The sequence below is a fragment of the Perissodus microlepis genome, chromosome 14 (genome assembly GCF_051167445.1).
Source record: "Perissodus microlepis isolate ML-2025 ecotype Zambia chromosome 14, ASM5116744v1, whole genome shotgun sequence".
Taxonomy (NCBI): Eukaryota; Metazoa; Chordata; class Actinopteri; order Cichliformes; family Cichlidae; genus Perissodus; species Perissodus microlepis.
The window spans coordinates 30622593-30647016 of NC_140474.1; the positions used below are offsets into that span (position 1 = coordinate 30622593).

Genomic DNA, 24424 nt, shown 5'->3' on the forward strand with positions numbered 1-24424 from the left:
CTCTGCTGTCACGTCCGCTCCCCCTCCGACTGTCACTGCCAACATATAAAGAGACACAATCACTGTCAGATCCCAGCACACCTGTTCACCCCGCCCCTGCGCCGCCCCGGGAGCTCACTGCGTCACCCCTCCTCTGCAGCTGGCCAGAGACCACACCCACGCCACATACCTTTTTATTGGTGTTCTTATCTTAGTTTATTTTTGTGAAGGTTTTGATTTCTGTTTTGCATTTCTATTTTTTCCCTAGTTCTTCTTGGTGTGATTATGTGGTTCTCAAGTTTTGGTTTCCTTACTCCCTCTATTCTGTGTCCAGTCAGTGTCCGTGTCTGCCCTGGTCCCACGTCTCTGTTCCCTCTGTTGCAGTGCCTGCCTGTGAGTCTGCGTCTCTGTGTTATGTTTCCTGTTTTACTTTGAAGGTCCATGTCTTATGTTAATGTATCTGATTTTGCTTCCCCTGTTTCGTTAGGCCTGATTTGCCCCAGCTGTGTTTCCCTCCTGTTACCCATTCCCTGATTGCTCCCTCTGTGTATTTAAGCCCTGTGTTTCTCTGTGTCCGTGTCGTGATCTCCCTTATCTACCCTCATCTTGCTGTGTGTTCTGTCTCCCTGCCAGCCAATTCAGGTTATTGTTATTTTCTGTTTAGTGTTTGTATTCTCAGTTTTGCTAGTTCTCTGTTTGCCATCTAGCAATTAATCTGAGTTTGAGTTCACATTTTGCCTCCGAGTGTCTGCACTTTGGGTCCTTCATATCACCACTCCTGCCTGCACACAGCCTTCACATGACAGATTAGCCAAGTTTCCCCTTTGTCTCGTTTAGGTAGGTTAGTTTGTTTGAGTTAGTAGTATTGCTTGTTGCCAGCTTTTCTGGCAACAAAGAGTTCTGTTACTTTAACCTCTTTTATGGGCCCACGATTTTGAATTCTCTGTATAATTTAACCAAGTTTGTTTTATTTGATGCATAAATGGTTAGATTCTGACGAATATCTAACCATGCAGTTTAAGGCACGGTTTACAAATTTAAGTACACGAACGACAACATTTAACAATTTCAACCTAACACCCTGCCAGGTATAGCTGGACTGGCCATCGGGCATTTGCCCAGTGGGCCGATGGTGATTTTTCATTTTTATAGGCCAATGGGGGGGGTTTTTTGTACTGTTGTTGTTGCTGTTTTTGTAACGGTATAAAGAATGAAAGGTGGTGGATTGGCCAGATGCTGGCAGATGTGTAAAAATAGCTTCCACAGAGGCCAGCAGGTGGATGAGGGAAAGGGGAGGCAGGAGAAGGAGAGACCCAAGGCGGCCGCTGGTCCAATTGTCAGGTGAACTGAACTTCAGGTATGAAGTTCTGAATTGCAGTCTATCTGAGTCAGATATAAACCAAGTTTAGGTGGAGTTTATTTCATTTTTACAGTCAGCTACAATAACTGGTACTGCGTACTAGCTAGCATGACGGAGTTTCTATACAGCTGGGTGGGTGCTATGATGTTACTGATAGTGAACTTTATTCTATTCATAAGGTTAATTAGTAGAGTTGCCAACCGTCCCCTAAAAAAACGGAATTGTCCCGTATTCAGAGAAAATCGCGTTTTGTATTGAGCTGAAAAGCAATGCAGTTTGTCCCGGACTTCAGCTACAATGGGAAAAAAGACACAAAGCTGAAGTTATTCTGGGTCTTTACGCTGTCAGCTGCTTCTTCTTCTCTCATTCTCCCCCCTCCCTCTCCTGTTGCTACTTCAATCATAAAACTGATCAATAATCAGCTGATCGGCTTTTCTGTTGCAAGTCCCGTCTCTCTTGTTTGTTTATCGCCCAGTTTGTGCCAGAATAAACCAGCAGATGCTAAACAACAGCAGCACGTTTAAGCTTGATCAGCTGTTGTTAGAATTTATTTAATATTACTTTCTAGTATCAGCTGATGTTTGCTGGAGCCACAGCTGTAAAAGCTGCTGGTCATGATATTGGTTTGGATATCTGGTGAGAGGGAAACATGAAGATGAAACCAGGAGATGTCCTTACTGAATCATCAGAGCTGAACAGGTGATGGAGAAACAGATTTACCTTTTAGGTCACATGAATGAGTTGAAGGGAAGTTATGAACTGTTTCTGAGAGACAAAAAACATCAGGATCCTTTTCTAAGTAGCTAACAGCTGGTAACTGTGCAGGGGCGGGTCTAGCAAAGTTTTGCCAGGGGGGCCAGGTAGGGCATTAACAGGGAAAGGGGGGCACAAAGAAATACTTTTCTTTCTTATTCTCATTTAAAATGTCTATCTTTTATTAAATAATTACCCGAATCTTACAACCAAAGTTTTCGTCTGATGTAAATTGTATAGAAATCCATTACTGTATATAGTAAAGTCTTCTCTGTCTTAATTTCAGGTTTCTACCATGTGTTGTAGATAGTTCAGGGGGTTAACTCGACCAAGCAGTCTTTTGCTTTCGGCTAAGTACTGTTTAGAATAACATAATAGGGAGGATATTGTAGGTTTAAGTTGATTAGATTGATACATATATACCAACAAGACAGTGTACATTGTGGGAATGTAGGGATAGGGAGAGCTCTAATCCCAACAACATCACTGTCACAACAGTTTTTGTTTTCATTCAAAGGCTTTATGGCTTTTCCTATAATACCTGGTGGGCCGGTCTCTAGTCAAAATGCCCGGGCTGATTTTTTTGTCCCAGTCCAGCCCTGCTGCCAGGTTAACTCTTTAACTTAGTCTTGTGTGTTGACTAAGAACCAAAAGGCTTAATACAAACGATATTTATAAGGCATTAAATTAGTGTTTTTTTATTTTACTTTGATTATACGTAGAGTGAGGATCAAAGATGGTGGCTAAATATTGGGTGGGGGCAGTATAAATACTCAGGTATGTTGCTGTTACCATCACGTTTTCATTAGTAGCAAGTAGTGGTGCAACAGATCATGGTTGATCCGAAATCCAAACCGATCCCACTCCACGGTTCGGTACGCACGTGATCCGAAGATTTGAAAAAAAAAAAGTATGTGTATGGTGTGCGTGGTGGGTCTGTCAAGCGGTAGTTATGGCCAGCGCTAGTGATCCGTGTGGCGGAGCAGAGGAGTTTGCGGTATTTAAGCAGCCTTTTGCTGCCCAATCCGACCGGGCTAAAGCTATTACAGAAGCCATTGGGGTGTTTAGCTGCAGACGGGAGGCCGTATTCCGTTGTGCAAAACAAGGGGTTTAAACTGTGATGAACGTGCTTGAGCCACGCTATGATATCTCGTTGTACATCCACTTCAGTGTGACAAGATCGTTCCAAGCATGTATGAGCAGGAAAAGTTTAAAGTTATGGCTGAACTGTCCCAGGCATCTTCTGTTGCCCTAACTACAAATGGGTGGACCTCCAGGGCAACGGAAAGCCACGTGACCGTGACCGCTCGTTATATCACAGCGGAGTGGTAGATACAAAGCCCTGTACTGCCCTATAGATTACATTAGATTAGATGAAACTTTATTTATCCCTTGGGTGGGTTCCTCCGGGAAATTCAGTTTCCAGTAGCACAGCACCGACAGAAGTTGCAGAATGTGAGCAGAAATATACCATATATACACATATATAAATACAGAGTATATAAAAGGGATAAATAGAATAAATAGGAATAAGAATACAAGGGAACGGCACATTTCAAGTATTGTGAGTCTATTACACCGTTGGATATTAACAAAAACTATTGCACAGTGAAAAGGCACTACAGCTTACTTGTTCCCCCCTCCTTTATCCCCGTTTCCCCTCCCTCTCCCTTCCAGCGAGGAGTTAAACAGTTTGATGGCATGTGGGACAAAGGAGTTTTTAAGTCTGCTGGTCCTTGACTTTGGGAGAAGCAACCTGTCACTGAACAGACTCTGGTTGTTTATGGCCGTGTGCAGAGGATGACCAGCTTGGTCCATAAGGTCCATATTGCACCTTAATTTGTTTTAATATAACTGCGTGGAATGAGTCTTCAGTTGAATGTTTTTTAATAGGCAAAAAATACGAGTCGAATTTTTGTCTTTTTTTACTACTTTTGCTGATCCGAAAATTGATCCGATCCGTGACTTAAAACCGTGATCCGATCCGAACCGTGAGATTTTTGATCCGTTGCACCACTAGTAGCAAGCCAGCTAAGCACAGGGATGCGCATGCCCTTGGGTCAGAGGAGGTCGGAGTATTGGCGCAAGCTATCTTTAAAAAATCTAAATTGGACAAATTATCATTTCCTTTAAATTTTAAAATAACAAGATGTTGTTATCAACATAGGGGTCATTTAGGTTAAATTAAATAATTGAATTAAGTTAAATAGTTAGACTGCTCCTTTTTCTTTTTTATCTTTTTTCCACAAATGCAACACCCAATCTGATACTTTCTTTGTTCTATATACAGTGATCTCTAAAGAGTTTGTCAAACAGAGTGACCTCAGCCTCATTTCAAATAATAACTTTAAAAGATGATATCAAGCATTTTTAAGTAGAAATAACTTTCTTCGTCACAAGCTAGCTGGTGTTATCTGTTAAAAGACCTTTAATGAGTAGGTAAAGTTCTAGAATAAACCAATAAATTGCGTTACCAACCCTATGATTTTCAAACTGTTAGAATTCACTTTTTACTTACCATGTTTTAGTTCATAGTAGTGGAGAAGTCCAGTGATATCTGATCAGGTCACAGTCTAGTTGAAAAAGGCAGTTTGTGAAGAATGATGTGGCTTCTTCTGAGGCTCATCTTCAACCCTAACAATTGGGTAAAATTTTGACACAATATTTTATCAAAGCTGCCCAACCTACATGGCCGTAACTTTGTGCTGAAAATTGGGGGGGGGGTCAAGATCTCCATCTAAATAAATAAATACATCTGGGTAAATTCCCAGATGATTAAACATGCAACTATTTTGCTGGTAATAACTGAAATGAGTAAAGAAAATCAACAGAGTTGCACATATTAATAAGACCTAATACAGTGCTCTAAAAAAAAAAACCTTTGCCCTTTCCTGATGTTTCCTCTTTTTTTTCATCTCTATTAGATGTTTCAGCTCATCAAACTCATTTTAATATTACACAAAGATAACTCGAGTAAATATAAAATACAGTTTTTAAATTTTGATCTCATTTAATAAGGGGAAAAAACACTATCCAAACCTACCTGATCTTGTGTAGAAAAGTAATCCCAACTTCTTAAATCAGTTAATTAATTTAATTGTTAAGTAAGCCAAAAGTCCAAATCTGGTGAACCACACTGAGAGCATTTTTCCCACAAATGGAGAATTTGGAACAATGATGGACCTTCCCTGGAAAAACCAGCCAACAAAATTAATCCAAGAGCATGAGTGTGTCAACAATTTGCTCTGGCCATTTTCATTTGAAATATCTGTGGAAGTGGAAAGTTAGTGTAATAATTCAGGTATTCTGAATCTGATGTTCTTGTTAGTTTGTAAATTTCTGATTGTTGACATTTCTGTGTATAATACAGAACTGTAAACATAGAATGTGTAGTAGCAGTTTTTTTGAAATGATAAGCCTTGCTTGTTAAACAGTTTTGTTTCTCTCTTATTAAAATCGGTAGGAAAGTCAAATGCTTATTGTTTTTATTTCATTTTTTAGTTATAGAAGTTTTGTTTTGACTAGAAACTTAGCAATGTCATTTTCATGACAGCAAACCGGTTTATTGAGAGACAAGACAAGTTTTCACTTGATTTATTTACAATAAAGCATCTAGTCAAATTATTAAAACAACTTAACAGATGTTCACACACCAAAACAAAGAAACAACAGCAAAGAAAGAGAGAGAGTTCTGTTTCACTCTCATAAAGCCTCAGTTACTGTACAAACAGGTTTTTCCAGACGTGCAGCGACCTGTCCTTTTTTAAGAGTTTGCAGAAAAAGGCTATTCTGGGCTTTTGTGCAGAATTCATAACATGAAAAAGTGATAAAAAACACTGCTCTGAATTAAAATGTCAGTATGAAAATGTTTTTCCTTATGAAAAGCAGATAGTCTGAGGGGAGGTTTGTTCCACTGGCTGTGGCCCATGCCACATTGTGCTCATGAAGGACAGTATATTGCCAAAAGTATTTGCTCAACTGCCTTCACACTCATATGAACTTGAGTGACACCTCATTCTGAATCCAAAGGGTTTAACATGATGCCGCTTCACCCATCCAGTTATAAGAGCTTAAAATCTTCTGGGACCCTTTCCACAAGGTCTAGGAATTATTGAACAGAATCAGAGTTATCTTTATTATGCCAAGTTTGTGCACACAAGTAAAGAGTTTGACGCTGGTTTACTTTGCTCTCTTCATGCCAAAAAATCCATGTATGCCCTGCCTCCTGTTATGTTCTGGATTGTCTCAGGAGAATCTTTACACAGCCTGCACCTGGGGCCTTGCGTGGTATGGTAAACCCCAGCCTCTATTGATCTTGTGCTAAAAGCTTGTTCCTGTCTGCCATGATTAGTGCCTCTGTTCTGTCTTTTAGTCTTGCTTTGCCCAGCCATGGGTACGATGTCTGGATATCAGCCACTTCCTCTATCTGCCAGTGGTACATACCGTGCAGGGACCTGTCCTTACTTAATGGTTCTTCTCTTTGTTCCTCTTTTATCATGGGTTTCTGTCTGAGGTATTCACCAAGCACATGGTCATTTGTGGCCATCTTAATGATGAACTCATGGATAGGGCAGGGCAATACAGGGAGTGCAGAATTATTAGGCAAGTTGTATTTTTGAGGAATAATTTTATTATTGAACAACAACCATGTTCTCAATGAACCCAAAAAACTCATTAATATCAAAGCTGAATGTTTTTGGAAGTAGTTTTTAGTTTGTTTTTAGTTTTAGCTATTTTAGGGGGATATCTGTGTGTGCAGGTGACTATTACTGTGCATAATTATTAGGCAACTTAACAAAAAACAAATATATACCCATTTCAATTATTTATTTGAAATCATGTTTTTCTTGAAGGATGCAGACTTCTTCCTGTACCACTGCTTGAAGAAGGTGTCTTCCAGAAACTGGCAGTAGGACTGGGAGTTGAGCTTGACTCCATCCTCAACCCGAAAAGGCCCCACAAGCTCACCTTTGATGATACCAGCCCAAACCAGTACTCCACCTCCACCTTGCTGGCGTCTGAGTCGGACTGGAGCTTTCTGCCCTTTACCAATCCAGCCACGGGCCCATCCATCTGGCCCATCAAGACTCACTCTCATTTCATCAGTCCATAAAACCTTAGAAGAATCAGTCTTGAGATATTTCTTGGCCCAGTCTTGACGTTTCAGCTTGTGTGTCTTGTTCAGTGGTGGTCGTCTTTCAGCCTTTCTTACCTTGGCCATGTCTCTGAGTATTGCACACCTTGTGCTTTTGGGCACTCCAGTGATGTTGCAGCTCTGAAATATGGCCAAACTGGTGGCAAGTGGCATCTTGGCAGCTGCACGCTTGACTTTTCTCAGTTCAAGGGCAGTTATTTTGCGCCTTGGTTTTTCCACACGCTTCTTGCGACCCTGTTGACTATTTTGAATGAAACGATTGTTCGATGATCACGCTTCAGAAGCTTTGCAATTTTGAGACTGCTGCATCCCTCTGCAAGATATCTCACTATTTTTGACTTTTCTGAGCCTGTCAAGTCCTTCTTTTGACCCATTTTGCCAAAGGAAAGGACGTTGCCTAATAATTATGCACACCTGATATAGGGTGTTGATGTCATTAGACCACACCCCTTCTCATTACAGAGATGCACATCACCTAATATGCTTAATTGGTAGTAGGCTTTCGAGCCTATACAGCTTGGAGTAAGACAACATGCATGAAGAGGATGATGTGGACAAAATACTCATTTGCCTAATAATTCTGCACTCCCTGTATGGCCAAAAATATTCATCTCGATATATATTTGAAAATTTGCAATAACGATATAACTGATGATATAGTTGATGCGAGACAATACTTTACAACTCCACAACTTTATTAGTGCAAAAAACCCCATCAATGTATTTTCACTTAAACAAGCAGCTGGGTTTTTTTTGGAGATTATGTAACTGAATTTCAGGAGCGGGACCACGCCTCCAAACACGCTCCTTCCGGTTGCCACCTATATAGGTTCCCCCCAGTTCTGCAACTGTTCATTCTCGTTTACGTGCCCCACCCTCCCTGCCTCCCGTTTTCACCCTTCTCATTCTCTGTCACCTTTAAAACAACGGCACTGCGCATGCGCGTTTTACCCATATTCTATCGCGATATTTCATTTTCATTATACCGGTATTACCGTGAACGGTATGATGTGGCCCAGCCCTACTCATGGGTGTTTGTTTTCTCATCCTGGACAGCGGTTCTGACACTCACCAGTCTTTGGCCTTCTTTATTTCACTTTCAGCATACAGTCTGGCTTTGTGATGTCCTTCATGTGGCTCAACTTCAGTCTTTCAAAAGACTTCATGACCACAAACATCATGGCAGCAGTCCTGTAGTTATTTAATTATGTAATGGTGGACTTCTTTGGGACAGAAATGATATTGGAGCATTTGAATCAGCAGAGGAACTTCAGACACAACTTCAGAGACATTCAAGCACAAGGGGAACACACCATCAGGTGGTCTTTCAATTTTTTGTGAAAGAGACACTCTCGTGAGCCATCAAATAATACCATTGTCCAGCCAATCAGTGGCATGCAATCTGACAATATGCTATCACATTTTAGTACCTGTTAAGTCTATTAGTGTCACAGTCATAGTGTTTTGTGTTTTTGGTTTTATTCTGGGAATTGTGGTTTTCTGTCTTGTATTTCCTGTTTTACTTTAGAGCAGGGGTAGGGAACTCCAGGCCTCGAGAGTTTCTAGTTTCTAGTTTCATGTTTAGCTGACCCCAGTTTGGGGTTTTGGTAATTCTTACAGCTGCAATAAAGGCTCATTCTCAGTTTGAAACACTCTCTCCTGCATCATTGTCTCGCAAACCATGACAATTAGACTATTTTTTCTGGACAATTTGAATTGTACTGGGCTGTCAACAATTTGAAAGAGATTTAAAGAGTTATAGCTTTAAAATCATCAGATATCAATTGTAGAAAATAGCAGTTTGAGCCCCACAAATATTTTATTATGCATAAAACATCTTTATTTAAAGATCTTTATTTATTTAATTGTTTAATTTTATTTAATTTAACGTTCACATTCATTTCCATCACACCACAATTTTTTTAGATCAATGTTATTAGCATTGTGTTATCCTCAATTGTTTATAAATATTCATTTTCATGATTTAAAAGATTGCATTTTTCAGTGGTTAAGCAGAATTCAATAAAAGGGCAAGATGTTACAATCCCTGATAATGCATTGCTTCAAGTGGAGAAAGTCTTGAGGGATGGCTACTATGAGGAAGGCAGCCCGGAAACTTTACCTGCGAGATACATCGCTGTGTGCCTCCACTTCACAGGGTGTTTCGGTCTTTTATCACAAGCTATTCTGCCATTTTTTAGTTTCTTTTTACTTTCCTTGGTTAGGTTTAGGGATTCAAAATCTGATCTTGGTTATATTAAAATCATCAGTAGTGGACCTTGAATTTATTGGGTGTTTCAGCCATTATCACTAGATACCCTCATCAAAGGACGCCCTGTCAGGGTTGATCAGGCCCCGGAGTGTGTCACTGATTAATGTTAAATTGTTTTTTCTCTTCTACTTTCTTCTTTTTAATTTCTTCTATCAATTCACTGCAAAACGAAAAGTAATACTTAACTATTGAATATTTAAAGAGCCTCACTTCTTGTGTCTCTCGGTTAGCTGACTGCCTTAGGTGCCTAAGTGATGTCAGCCCTATTTAGCCATAGCCAGTGACTGGTCCTCTCAGCAGTGTTAGCTAATTCTCTCATAGCCTGCTGTTGCGCCCGTCCTCTGACTCCAGACTCTCTAAGCAGTTTTGCTGTTGTACTGGCAACAAAGCCCCTGCACCCCACTTCCACCAGGTGCACCTTGATCTTCCAGCCTCTGTCCTCTGCCTCAGCTGCCAAATTGGCATACCGCAAACACGTCCTCAATTGCATCCTCCCATGGTACCGTCAGCTCAATGACATACAGGGAGTGCAGAATTATTAGGCAAGTTGTATTTTTGAGGAATAATTTTATTATTGAACAACAACCATGTTTTCAATGAACCCAAAAAACGCATTAATATCAAAGCTGAATGTTTTTGGAAGTAGTTTTTAGTTTGTTTTTAGTTTTAGCTATTTTAGGGGGATATCTGTGTGTGCAGGTGACTATTACTGTGCATAATTATTAGGCAACTTAACAAAAAACAAATATATACCCATTTCAATTATTTATTTTTACCAGTGAAACCAATATAACATCTCCACATTCACAAATATACATTTCTGACATTCAAAAACAAAACAAAAACAAATCAGCGACCAATATAGCCACCTTTCTTTGCAAGGACACTCAAAAGCCTGCCCTCCATGGATTCTGTCAGTGTTTTGATCTGTTCACCATCAACATTGCGTGCAGCAGCAACCACAGCCTCCCAGACACTGTTCAGAGAGGTGTACTGTTTTCCCTCCTTGTAAATCTCACATTTGATGATGGACCACAGGTTCTCAATGGGGTTCAGATCAGGTGAACAAGGAGGCCATGTCATTAGTTTTTCTTCTTTTATACCCTTTCTTGCCAGCCACGCTGTGGAGTACTTGGACACGTGTGATGGAGCATTGTCCTGCATGAAAATCATGTTTTTCTTGAAGGATGCAGACTTCTTCCTGTACCACTGCTTGAAGAAGGTGTCTTCCAGAAACTGGCAGTAGGACTGGGAGTTGAGCTTGACTCCATCCTCAACCCGAAAAGGCCCCACAAGCTCACCTTTGATGATACCAGCCCAAACCAGTACTCCACCTCCACCTTGCTGGCGTCTGAGTCGGACTGGAGCTCTCTGCCCTTTATCAATCCAGCCACGGGCCCATCCATCTGGCCCATCAAGACTCACTCTCATTTCATCAGTCCATAAAACCTTAGAAAAATCAGTCTTGAGATATTTCTTGGCCCAGTCTTGACATTTCAGCTTGTGTGTCTTGTTCAGTGGTGGTCGTCTTTCAGCCTTTCTTACCTTGGCCATGTCTCTGAGTATTGCACACCTTGTGCTTTTGGGCACTCCAGTGATGTTGCAGCTCTGAAATATGGCCAAACTGGTGGCAAGTGGCATCTTGGCGGCTGCACGCTTGACTTTTCTCAGTTCATGGGCAGTTATTTTGCGCCTTGGTTTTTCCACACGCTTCTTGCGACCCTGTTGACTATTTTGAATGAAACGCTTGATTGTTCGATGATCACACTTCAGAAGCTTTGCAATTTTGAGACTGCTGCATCCCTCTGCAAGATATCTCACTATTTTTGACTTTTCTGAGCCTGTCAAGTCCTTCTTTTGACCCATTTTGCCAAAGGAAAGGACGTTGCCTAATAATTATGCACACCTGATATAGGGTGTTGATGTCATTAGACCACACCCCTTCTCATTACAGAGTTGCACATCACCTAATATGCTTAATTGGTAGTAGGCTTTCGAGCCTATACAGCTTAGAGTAAGACAACATGCATGAAGAGGATGATGTGGACAAAATACTCATTTGCCTAATAATTCTGCACTCCCTGTATGAAAGTTTTTGGGAGTTAGACCACAGGTCGCAGAGCTGACTGCCTTAGGTGCCCAAGTGATGTCAGTCCACTTGCATCTGCCAATCCCTGGCAACCTTCAGGAGGCTCAGGTCCAGGGTTGAAGGGCTAGTCCTCGGCTTGTATACCTCCCAGACAAATGTTGATGGATACTAACGCTCCTCTTGGTTCACGAAAGGTTGGGCGAACTTGGCTCAAGATTTGACAGTTCGTCTTGTAATCGGAAGGTTGCCGGTTCGAGCCCCGGCTCCAACAGTCTCGGTTGTTGTGTCCTTGGGCAAGACACTTCACCCGTTGCCTACTGGTGGTGGTCAGAGGGCCCGGTGACACCAGTGTCCAGCAGCCTCGCCTCTGTCAGTGCGCCCCAGGGCAGCTGTGGCTACAATGTAGCTTGCCATCACCAGTGTGTGAATGACTGAATGTAGTATAAAGCGCTTTGGGGTCCTTAAGGACTAAGTAAAACGCTACACAAATACAGGCCATTTGATGGATTTCCTCTTGCACTCAGCTTTCTCAGCTAGACACCTGAGGACCTGGTTGTGTCTCCATGTGTATCTGCCTTGAGTAAGGCTTGTCCTGCAACCAACCAAGATGTGCTTGAGTGTTGCTGGGGGCAAGATGGGCCTTTTCCAAACCACAGCTGCAGATTTATCGGGGAAGGCAGCACATCATATGTGGCTGGAATGATGAAACTTAGCCTATGAGCCTCCATTCCACAGATTTCACTCCATGGGAGTTTCCTCTTTTCAGCACTCTCCCAATTCATCCAGCGACCCTGCTTGGCCAGCGCTACAGCTATGGCATACATGGCTGTTTCCTCCAATCGACGCACCGCCTCCACCACAATTTTTCGACGTTTGGCTATAGATGCCTGTTGCCAGAGAGGTGTTAATGCACCAAGACCAAATCCTCCTCTCCCCTGTTGGATGTGACCCACCACGTGACATTGGTAAAGAGCAGATTTGGCCTCTAGGCACAGCTGTGGCTGGGGTCCACTTCCCCCCTGTTGCTAGGTTGGGAGCAGCACCACAACAATAGCTTTCAACTGTCTCACTGAGGGTTTTTTAATCTGTTTCTTACATGGCTCAATTGTGAGTTTTCCAATTCGATAAATCAACTGTTGATATTACTGCACAATATTGTGTTTTTCTTCATAAAGTTGTTCTTTGTTTTTCTTAAGCTTAAATTACATCTAACACAATGAAACCGACATTTTATGTCAGGAATTAACTCTGGAATTATCGAGCTGAGAATCAAAATGAAATTAGAATAAAACAACACTTCTCAAAGTTTGACATAATTAAGTTCAAAATGAAATAAACAAAGTCTTGCCTCTAAGCATTTAAAGCAAGTTTAAATGAAATATAATTTGTCTCTGGGCACCATCATTAGAATAGAATAGAATAGAATTCAACTTTATTGTCATTGCACATGTCACAGGTACAGGGCAACGAAATGCAGTTAAAGAGAAGATAGGGCATCACATTTAAGTATCTATTCTACTCTTGCAGTTCACCAACAGTGTTTTCAATTTTTATCCTCACTACCACACTATAGGAATTAGTTGATTAGTTTACTTGTAGAACTATGTGAAATTAAAAAAACAAACAAAAAACAAACAGAAAAGCAGAAGTCGCCACGGTATTTTTTGTATTATTTCTTCCACTCAGAACGTGTTATGCTTGCTGAGATCAAGCAAGCAAAACGTGTCAATCTAAGTGCGTTAAAGTCCTGACCATATTTTCGGTTTTGCCGTTTTGAATGGCACTGCAAGTATACAAATTCGCCCGGCTCTGTAAAGAAAAGAAGAAAAGCAGTACAAATCTGGGGCATGTCTGATGTCAGATACAAAGAAAAATTATTAAAGAGTCCAGTGGGAGCAAAAGGAGCGCAATTTTCCTTATTATGCGGAGTTTGGCGGAAACGTCTCACAATTTTAACTCCAGCGACGGTCTTACGCATGGAAATGCAACCTGTCAAACTGGAAAACTTTTTGGTGTTTATGTTGTTTAAAGGAATGTCCTAAAAGCCACGCCCAAAACACAGCTGTTTCCCTGTAAGTCTAACACACTGACAGATGTGGGGGCTCCAGCAGAAGAGTTGCGGACCCGCAGGTACGTAGTAGGTCCACTTTTACGTATGGGAGATCGGGAAAAAGGAAGGCTTCCTGAATAAAGATACGCAGAGTAGATTACAGAGTATATTTGAAGAGATTGTCTGACTGAGCACAGTCCAAGCTGCAGTTAGGCACAGAAACTTTAGTTTAAACCCCTCTTGTAGCTTGTAATCCGTCTTATCAAACTCCAGACGCTTCTGACTGCATGGGCACAATTATGAAAAGCGAAAATTGGCGTTTTGGCGTTTAAAATGACGTTGTTTCATTAAGGCTACATTTAGACGAATTTAGTAAGTTTCCAAAACAAATAATAATAATAATAATGATAAAGAAGAAGAAGAAAAATAACTATAGCTATTAGGTTAAAACGCAAACTGCCAGCAAGACCTTCGGACGAGTACGCTGAGCACATAACTCAGGAGCAGGTTATGTTCAGACTTTCGGTTTAAAATCGACCAGAAGCGCCACGTTTGACTGATTTGTTTATTTACTATGTGTGGTAATAGCATGTTTTAAGCGCAGCACAGTAGCACATCCAGCGATAAAGTAATTAACTGGAATTAAAATATTTATTTTACCGGTCTGTAGGAGAAGTCCCAAGACAGCAGTAATCTCGTCTTATTTCTATGAAGGGAAATACGTTTGTAAAATGTGGGAGCTTGCAGAATAAAAAAAAAAGAAAGAAAGAAATGCGAACTTTTATTTTGAAACTTTTACTTTTAAACATATTTTACAGGCTTGTGTGTTTGTTTGTTTTTAATTTGCAGTTACTGAAAAAAAATATTCACAAATGTCTAGGTTGATACTTTCACAAATATACTGAGAGCTGCAAACTTGTGATTTGAATATAAATAATTTTTATTTCCCTTTTTACTACTTGCAACAACCTCCCAAATCACAAATTCACACATTGACTTTTGACTTTGGCAACACTTCTTGCAAGGAAAGTTTTGCAAAACTCAAACTAATAGCTGCATTCATTAAGTGTTTGTTGTCTTTTAAACGTGTCTCAGAAGTAGGCGATAAACAAAAAAAGCGTCACGTTTCATTAAAAGACCCATCAGACATCTGACTAACTGGCATCAGACTAAAAGGTTTCAGCCAAAACTTGGTTAGACTAAAAGGTCTCAGACAAAAGAGCATCAGACTGGTAACGGCCTAGGAGAAAGCTTGGTAGTATTGAGGTAAGTATTCAGTTTATCCCATTTATTTATGTAGTAATACAAATATTCCAGTTTTGAAGAACATAAAAACATTAATTTTAGTTGAATGTTGGCAAAGTTACATGACATTGGTGATGTTAGTACTTAATGCAGCTCAGGTTCCGCTTGCTTTTAAAGCCTTTTTTTCTGCTTGTTTGGTCGTGTTGAAACAAACCGAGTTAAACATTTGTTTTAATGACCAGGGAGTTCACTCATTTGTCTGAAAGAAAGGTGGTTTATTGGCCAGTGTGCCAACTGGGATTGCATCTAATTTGGTACTCGTAATAAGACAAACAGTAAATGTGGAAATGCTCCTTCTCTTGTGCTATTTTGTAGTTATTTATATGATTATCTAACCATACCATGATCCATTGTCTGTGATATGAAACAGAAATAAATGCACGTTGGAGTATTTACTGAAGCTCTGTATTTGAAACTTCAATTTTACTGCTGTAATTTTTTAATTTAATTTAGTAATAAAAGAAATGTAATATTGGACATATCATTACACAAGTGAGATGACACTAGTCACATGAGCATTAGCTGTTATTTTCTAGCTATTATTATAATGTTTTTACAGTCCGTTGGTCGCTCAGCCTCAGATACTTAACATACATAAGATTAAAATTTTCTCCTTCATTTCTGTCAAAAAATGCAGTGTTAAGCAACTCGAGCAATTCAATTCAATTTTCAATTCAATTTTATACATAGCGCCGAATCAAAACAACAGTGGCCTCAAACGCTTTATATTGTAAGGTAGACCCCTTCTATAATCAAAGAACAGCTAAACCAGTCGCTTTTAACAGCCTCGAAATTCCGGCCTTTGCCGTCTTCGAAGGACCTGACCTACGTCGATCGCAAAGGACAAGTCTTTTGAAGGATGCACACCCTGAATTGGCACACACTTTGATGCCCTTTTAATGACATTAATGATGTATTTAGATTTGGGCTGAGAACTGACAACAGTATCACCTGCAGGAAGATTCTCTCTGAGGCACTTTTATTTTGAGACCGTATGGTCTGATGCCTTTTAGTCAGAATTCTGAATTTTTCAATGAAAGCGATGCTTTTTTTGTCGATGTTTTGATGTCCGAGGCCTTTAAATCTGATGTCTCACAATTTTTTTTCTCCATACCATCTGTTCTGTGCCCACCTTACTAGTGAATTAGGTGGAGCACTCTGAATTAAATCAGGATATAAAGAATTATCTTTCTCTTGCTTTATTGAACACTGTCGATCTGACAACTAGCCGCTTAATAAGGCTTTCTCCGGGGCAACAGCATCCGGTTCAAATGTCATCACATTAAGACATTATCCACATATAAGTACATGATATCCCCCTTTTCCTCTTTAGCCTTAATAACTTTGTTTTCTTTTTTCTCTCTTTTTTTAACACTGAACATTGTTTTCTTGTCTTACTTTGTGACAATTATTTTTTCTAACTGCCTCACCACACCTGTACCTTTCCTTTCCCTAATATATACATATATACATACATATATGAACTTGAAACTTGCACATTTTATATTACCTCTACACATTAACATATTATGGTTTATTTAACCACAAAATCACGAAACCTCTCAGGTATCTTTTTAGCCCTCTGTGATCTACTCGGTCTCTCTGGCCGCTGGGGGCCCTCTCGTGGTTTTGGAGTGAAGGTGTCAATCTTTGTGTTTGTTTCACTTTCCTCCCTTTCATTGTGTCTTGCTCGTGTTGTCCTTCTCTGGTCTCATTTGTCTTGTATTTCTTCACATGTGTAGTATTCCGGTGATAGCGAGCTCCTGTTGGCAATTCAACAATGACTTGGTTTCCAGTTCTGCTTACAATTTTGTGTGGCGTTGTGTTGAATGGTGTTGTAAACTTGTCCACTTTGTCTTGTTGACCCAGCACTGTCTCCCATGTCAACTTTTGAATACTCAGCTCCCCTTCGTTCATCAGCAGAAATCTTTGATTTTGATTTGATCTTCCTCTGTCACGCAAATCCAACTCAGTTGATTTTGACTCACAGGTGTTCGGTAACTTTCCTCTCATTTTGCAGTCGAACAGGAGTTCTGCTGGACTTTTGCCTTTGGTTGGATGTTCAATGCTGCGATAATCTGTCACATGTTTTCTCAGCTCTCGTTTCCAGTCAAGGCTGTCGGCTTGTGTGATCCTGATTCTTTTCATCAGTGATGCATTTTGACGTTCCACTTCTCCCTTTGCTTGAGCCAATTTTGGTGTGGTTCTTATATGTTTGATTCCATTAGTTTCGCAGTATTCTCTGAACAACTCAGATTTGAACTGTGGGCTGTTATCAGATTTAATGGTAACTGGTAGCCCATGTCTACTGAATATACAGTCAATAGAATCAATGACTTTTTCAGCAGTTTTAGATGTCATTACATCATACTCATAGGGCGTGATCGTGGCTCAAGAGTTGGCAGTTCGTCTTATAATCGGAAGGTTGCCGGTTCGAGCCCCGGCTCCGATAGTCTCGGTCGTTGTGTCCTTGGGCAAGACACTTCACCCGTTGCCTACCGGTGGTGGCCAGAGGGCCTGGTGGTGCCAGTGTCCAGCAGCCTCGCCTCTGTCAGTGCGCCCCAGGGCGGCTGTGGCTACAATGTAGCTTGCCATCACCAGTGTGTGAATGTGTGTGTGAATGGGAGGATGACTGAATGTGTAAAGCGCTTTGGGGTCCTTAGGGACCAAGTAAAGTGCTATATAAATACAGGCCATTTATCATAGTACCGACTGTAGACTGTCTTTTGACATGGTGTCAGACAGTGGTCTTGACAGTGAATCCGCAATGTTTTGTTTTCCCGCAATGTGAACTAATCTAAAGTCAAATGGTTGTTATCTTAGAACCCATCTTTCTATTCGTGCACAAGGTCTAGATCTTTGGCTGTATATGATCTCTATGTGTGTTCTGTGATGAGGTCAAACTTCCTGACATACACATATGGATGTAGTCTCTCACATGCTCATACCAGTGCTAGGGCTTCTCTTTCTGTTTGAGAATATATTTGCTCACAGTCTATTAAACTCCAACTTACGTAACACACTGGTACCTCTTCTCCGTTCTGTATTTGTATTAGCACTGCGCCCAAGCCTACAGGGCTTGCATCTGCTATGACCTTGGTTGGGGCTTCTTTGTCAAAATAGGCTACTGTACCTGCTCTGGCTAACTTCAATTCAATTTCAATTCAATTTTGTTTATATAGCGCCAAATCACAACAAAAGTCACCTCAAGGCACTTCATAGGTACAGAGAAAAACCCAACAATCATATGAACCCCTATGAGCAAGCACTTTGGTGACAGTGGGAAAGAAAAACTCCCTTTTAACAGGAAGAAACCTCCGGCAGAACCAGGCTTAGGGAGGGGCGGCCATCTGCTGCGACCGGTTGGGGTGAGAGAAGGAAAAAGTCAGTCTTTAGTCTTTCAAATGGTTGCTTTTGCTCTGGCCCGAATGTAAACATAGTCTTTTTTCGAGTCAAACGTCTAAGCGGTTCAGAGAGTGTAGCAAACTGTGGTATGAACCTGCTACTGAAGCCTACCAGTCCAAGAAAACTTCTCACTTCAGTAGCATTATTCGGTTCTCGGGCTTCCACCACAGCTCTCACAGTTTCTTCAGTTGGGCCAATGCCTTTCTGCATCCGCAGTATTCCCATGAATATGAGTCTGTCCATGTTGAACTGACAGTTCTCTGAGTTTAGTTTCAGGCCACATTCAGAAAGTTTCTTCATCACAGCATGCAGGCACTTATCATGGGTTATCTGAAATGTTCAGCATTGGTGATATCATGCTGATGTTGCTCACTAGCAGATGAGACTCCAAATATTAGCCTTTTGTATCGATAAACTCCGTTGTGCACTGCAAATGTAGTGATCTCTCTTGACTCCAGGGTAAGTTCTAGCTGATGGTAAACCATAAATCATAACAACAGTCACCTCAAGGCACTTTATATTGTAAGGTAGACCCTACAATAATACGTACAGAGAAAAAATCCAACAATCATATGACCCCTTATGATCAGCACTTTGGCGACAGTGGGAAGGAAAAACTCCCTTTTAACAGGAAGAAACCTCCAACAGAACCAGGCCCAGGGAGGGGCGGGGCCATCTGCTGCAACCAGTTGGGGTGAGAGAAGTAAGACAGGATGAAAGACATGCTGTGGAAGAGAGACAGAGATTAAGTGTGATTCAGAGGAGAAGTCTATTAACACATGTTGAGTGAGAAAGGTGACTGAAAAGGAAATATTCAATGCATCATGGGAATCCCCCAGCAGGCTAAACCTATTGCAGCATAACTAAGGGAGGATTCAGGGTCACCAGGTCCAGCCCTAACTATATGCTTTAGCAAAAAGGAAAGTTTTAAGCCTAATCTTAAAAGTAGAGATAGTGTCTGTCTCCCGAATCCAAACTGGAAGCTGGTTCCACAGAAGAGGGGCCTGAAGGCTCTCCTTCCCATTCTACTCTTAAATACTCTAGGAGCAACAAGTAGGCCTGCAGTGCGAGAGCGAAGTGCTCTAATAGGGTGATATGGTACTACAAGGTCATCAAGATAAGATGGGGCCTGATTATTTAAGACCTTGTATGTGAGGAGCAGGATTTTGAATTCAATTCTGGATTTAACAGGAAGCTAATGAAGGAAAGCCAATACAGGAGAAATATGCTCTCTCTTTCTAGTCCCTGTCAGTACTCTTACTGCAGCATTTTAGACTAATTGAAGGCTTTTCAGGGAGTTTTTAGGACATCCTGATAATAATGAATTACAGTCGTCTTACTTAGAAGTAATAAATGCATGAACTAGTTTCACAGCGTCACTCTGAGACACTTAAAGTTCATGTTTTAAAAACATGTTTAGTGTTTTTGTGTCAGTACAGAACATAATGTCATGTGGTTGGTTTTGGGCTATTAGACTTATATTAGTTATGTTAGCTAACTAGTGACAGAATAGATAACAAAACTAAAACCAAAAATCAGCACGTCAGCAGGGAAAGTAGGTCAGGGTGTGGAAGGGGAAATGTTTAATGCAATAGGTGCAGAAGTCAAAGCACACAAATTTGTCATTTTGTGACTTGAGGAGGCGCAGTAGAGCACTCATATTCACTGATTTTAGAACTTGTAGTCAGAGTTGTGGTTCTAAGTAGTAGTAGTTAAAAAAAAAAGAAATAAATATGAGTATAATTTAAATAACAAGTTTGCTGCTCTCAGTATATTTGTGAAAATATCAATCTTTTGAGTTAAGTTTTAACTTAAAAAGTGAAAGTTTCAAAATATGAGTTCACGTTTTCTACACATTCTCAATTCTCTGCAAGCTCTCACGCCAACATATTTAACTCTCAATTTGCAACGATGTTGCATTTTACTGATACATTTCTTATGTTCTTTTCACGTTTTTAATCGTGATTTTATCATCATCATCATCTGACAACATCTCGGTTTGGCGTAGGCGTCACTCATAGGGATCATTTTGCGTAGAAGAAGATTGATATGATCTACAAGTTGATAACAACCCTTGTGATACTTGTTATCTACAATTAGGGTTTTAAATGTTGTCAAGCTAGTTAATGCAAAGAAGGCCAAACCAAACCAAAACCAAAGGCAGGGCTGACGATACTCTGGAAACACAAAGTATGTTTCTGTCAGGTAAAAATGTATTTGTTATGTGCACCTCAATACCAGATGCAACCTATAATTTCCTTCGGGATTAATAAAGTATTTCTGATTCTGATTCTGAATTCATTATTTCCATAAGGTTCGTTACACTTACACTGCAACTTCAGTTACTCAACTCCAAGCGCTTTAATTTTATCTGCTGAAACAAATAGTTCTTATACTTACGAGCCTGCTGGAATTAATTACACCAGCCTGGTTCCTTAATAAAAATTTGACATGTTCCATCCGTCAGTCCTTTTGATAAAACTGTAGCTTGTGCTTAGCTTTATGTCACAGAAACACATAGGTACAAGTCCAGTTAAAGGGCTTTCAAAATTCAAAAATATTTCAAATTCATTGCAAATGCTTTTAATCAGTATAATTTACTTTCTTATCTGAAGACAATGTTGACATGTATATGCATTTGTATGATCTAGAGAGCAACTTTTTTCTGTCAGTGAGGTCTTTTGTCAAGTATGACATACTAGCAGGTAGAAGCACCTACTTGTTGAAAATAAGAAATCTGCACATTTATTATCTGAAGCAGTTAGAGTGGAGTGTGTGATATAACAAAAAAACTTAACCAGTGTAAAATGAAAACGAGCTAAACTGGAACACGGGTTATTTTCAGGAACAATAGAATCTCTCAGTTAACAAACACACAGATATGCACAGATGTAGAGAGACCTGCTGCCCTCTTGGAGATTTCAATAAAGCTGCAAGAATCCTTTAGGATTATTAAGAACCTATTTTTAGTTTTTTTCTCTTCTTTGTGGTTCACAGGGCCTTAAGTGAAATATTTATTTTCACTTTTATACTGTGATCTCTGATTCATTCTCAAAAAGAACTCCCCGTCTTTTCTCCCACGCTAACTGTAGAGTGACAGTGGTTAATCTATACTAACTAAAGTTAATTGTTTACACGTAAGGCCTTTACACAATTGGCACGTAATTAATTGTTAATTTCGTGTCCCTTTTTCGCGTTCAGTGTGTATTAGCCTTTAGCCTTGAGTGGCTAGCTGTAAACAGTTAGCCACTCTGGGCTAACAGTAAACACAAGATGCAGGGTTTACGCTTAGCTTAACTTTGTTGTAATGCAGTGTCACTTCTGTCAGTTACCACAAATGTTGAGTCAAGTCACAAAGTTTCCTGTGCCCTCGCAGACTAACCTCACCTCATTCCACACAGATAACCAGCACAGAGAGGAACATTTGCTGCTTGGCTACAATATTTTGTAAAGGACGCAGAAGGATTTCTTTTCTCATCATGAACACATCAAACATCACTGACGTGACAACAGAAGACCGGGTTTATGCTGGGATCTTTAGCTTAATTATGGTGATAGGTCTGCCTCTCAATGCGATCTCACTGTGGATTCTTCTTCGCCGGCACAGCCTCAAATCACCCAACGCTGTTTTCATGGTTAACCTGGCACTCTCAGACCTGCTGCTGGTCTTCACTTTGCCCATGAGGATCCACTTTCACACCACAGGGGAATGGACTCTGCCCAGTGGGGTGTGCCTCATCATCACAATGTTCTTTCGCACCAACATCCGTTCCAGCTCCTCCTTCATCACCTTCATAAGCGTGGACCGAATGCTGGCTGTGGTTTATCCTCTGAGATCTCGCAATCTTCGGACCTCGTGCAATGCCTGGAAGGCTTCTGTACTCGTCTGGGTGATTTTGCTGGTGATGAACATCCTAGAGAGTGTGGACTTTCTAAAGCAGTTGAATAACCACACTCGCCCTACTTGTTTTGAGTCTTACGAATCTGTAAAATGTCCTTTGGAAGGAATCCGATTAAGAGTTATTCAGTTTATGATTGTAATATTGGTCACAATGCTGTTAGTCAATATTGTGTGCACCACTATGGTGTTTAGGACTCTACACAGACATCTCAGTGGTGACTCTCCAAAAATCAACAACAAGATGAATGTAATGCTGATTTTTGCCATAAATTTGATTTTATATGCTATATTCTTACCTGTGCCTATAACTATGGCTATGGATTGTGCCCATGTCAAGCCATTGATATGTCTTACTGTTTTAAACTGCTGTCTGGATCCTCTGTTGTATTACTTCTCTTTTGATGCTTTCTGGAAGAAAAAAGAAGATGTTGTGTAAATGTAAATAAATGGGGATACCGCAATCTGTGTCACACACTGCTCAGGCCTTTTACTTTAGCTGTGTGTGTGTTATTTTATAAATAAATGTAATATATTTTGTTTTTAAAATCAAGCTGTAGACTTGTTTTTTTTTTAAGCTCACTGCCAGTTGTTTATTGAGAGATGCACCTGCCACCACAAACATATGATTTTATAGAATATGACGCATTACCAAAATTAAACACCATATGAAGCAGTTCAAATGAGGTCAACCCTAAACATCAGCAGCAGCAGTAATACTGATCAATATAACAGCATTCATATGATCAATATGGGGAACAGCTTTTCTGCAGTAAAAGTACTGCTGATGATTTATGTAGAATTTAGTGTAAAACACTTTTATGTCTAGTGAGGTATTTTCATATTGAATTTAAAAAAATTCCCCAACTACTTGCCGTTGTAAGCTTAATGTAAATATCGACATTGTCATGATCCTGAGTCCGTGACTCGGTGATTTTGTGTTTGGTGTATTTATTGTTATTATTTTCATTATTATTTGTGGGCTGTTTTGTGATGGTTTGTGTTTTGGGTTTTAGATACTGGGTTTCTGGGTTTGTGCTCCCTCTGTTGGTCCCTGGTGTTAGTGTTCCCCTGTCTTGTCAGGTTAATCAGGTCCAGCTGTGTATTTATAGTGTGTGTTTGCCTCTGTTCCTCGTCGTGTCGTCTGTGTTCATCCTCTGTGTCACCCTGCGTACTCTGCACTTCTCCGTGAATCCCCTGCGTGCTCTCCCTGCTGTCCTCCCTTCATGTTCAGGTTTGCTACTCTTTGGTTTAGTTTCTCCCAGTTTAGTTCATCCTTAGTTCTGTTTTGCCATCCCCACTTTATGTTCGGTATTCTTAATAAATGACCCTCACATCTGAATAAGTGCTGCATTTGAGTCCTCCTTCCACACATCACACGGCTGCTGCCCCAATCGTGACAGACATGGTAGCTACAGAAGTTTTTACAACTCTTCATTATGTGTGTGTGTGTGTGTGTGTGTGTGTGTTCACATGTGTATATGTGGCCCCATAGTAGCTCCACTTGAGAAGCAAAACAAAAAAGTTAAGTGCTGGAGGGTTGGCAGCAGAGTTTCATAATTTCATTGCGTCTGTAATGTCATGGAAAGTAAACTTCACCAACCACAAAAGCTGAGTTTCCTCTTACATTTTAGACTAGCTGCTGCGTCACACACTAACCTTGCCTCACTTCACACAGATAAACAGAAAAAGGAAGAACTTTTGCTGTAATACTTCATAAAGGATAGAAAAATATCTTATTTTCCATCATGCACACACCAAACATCACCACAGAAGACCGGATATATGGCTTCATTATGGTGATAGGTCTCACACAGATAAACGGCACTGAGAGGAACTTTGAATGCTCAGCTATAATACTTCATAAAGAACAGAAAAATCTCTTCTGTGATCATGAACACGTCAGTCATCACTACAGAGGACAGGGTTTACGCTGGGGTCTTTGGCTGCATTATGGTGATAGGTCTGCCTCTCAACGCAGCATCACTGTGGATTCGTCTTCGCTGTCACGCCTCAAATCACCCAATGTCGTCTACATGGTCAACCTGGTCATCTCAGCCTGCTGCTCATCCTCACTTTGCACATGAGGGTCCCCTTTCACGCCACAGGCACTGTGTGTGTGTGTGTGTGTGGTCAAATGAATGGCAGCAGCCTCATG

The 24424-nt window shown here is 40.5% G+C and overlaps 1 protein-coding gene across 2 annotated transcripts; it reads left to right on the forward strand.

The window, feature by feature from the left end:
- The first annotated feature begins 570 nt into the window (after positions 1–570).
- On the forward strand, positions 571–23762 carry LOC146374203 (lysophosphatidic acid receptor 6-like). Of its 2 annotated transcripts, none has more exons than XM_084951814.1 (2): positions 571–621; positions 21770–23762. In XM_084951814.1, the coding sequence occupies exon 2, from the start codon at positions 21848–21850 to the stop codon at positions 22703–22705; it is 858 nt and encodes a 285-aa protein (XP_084807940.1). In that variant the 5' UTR covers positions 571–621; positions 21770–21847; the 3' UTR covers positions 22706–23762. The 2 variants fall into 2 exon arrangements, with proteins under 2 accessions (XP_084807940.1, XP_084807941.1); XM_084951815.1 differs by lacking the exon at positions 571–621 and adding an exon at positions 13385–13738.
- The last annotated feature ends 662 nt before the right edge of the window (positions 23763–24424 follow it).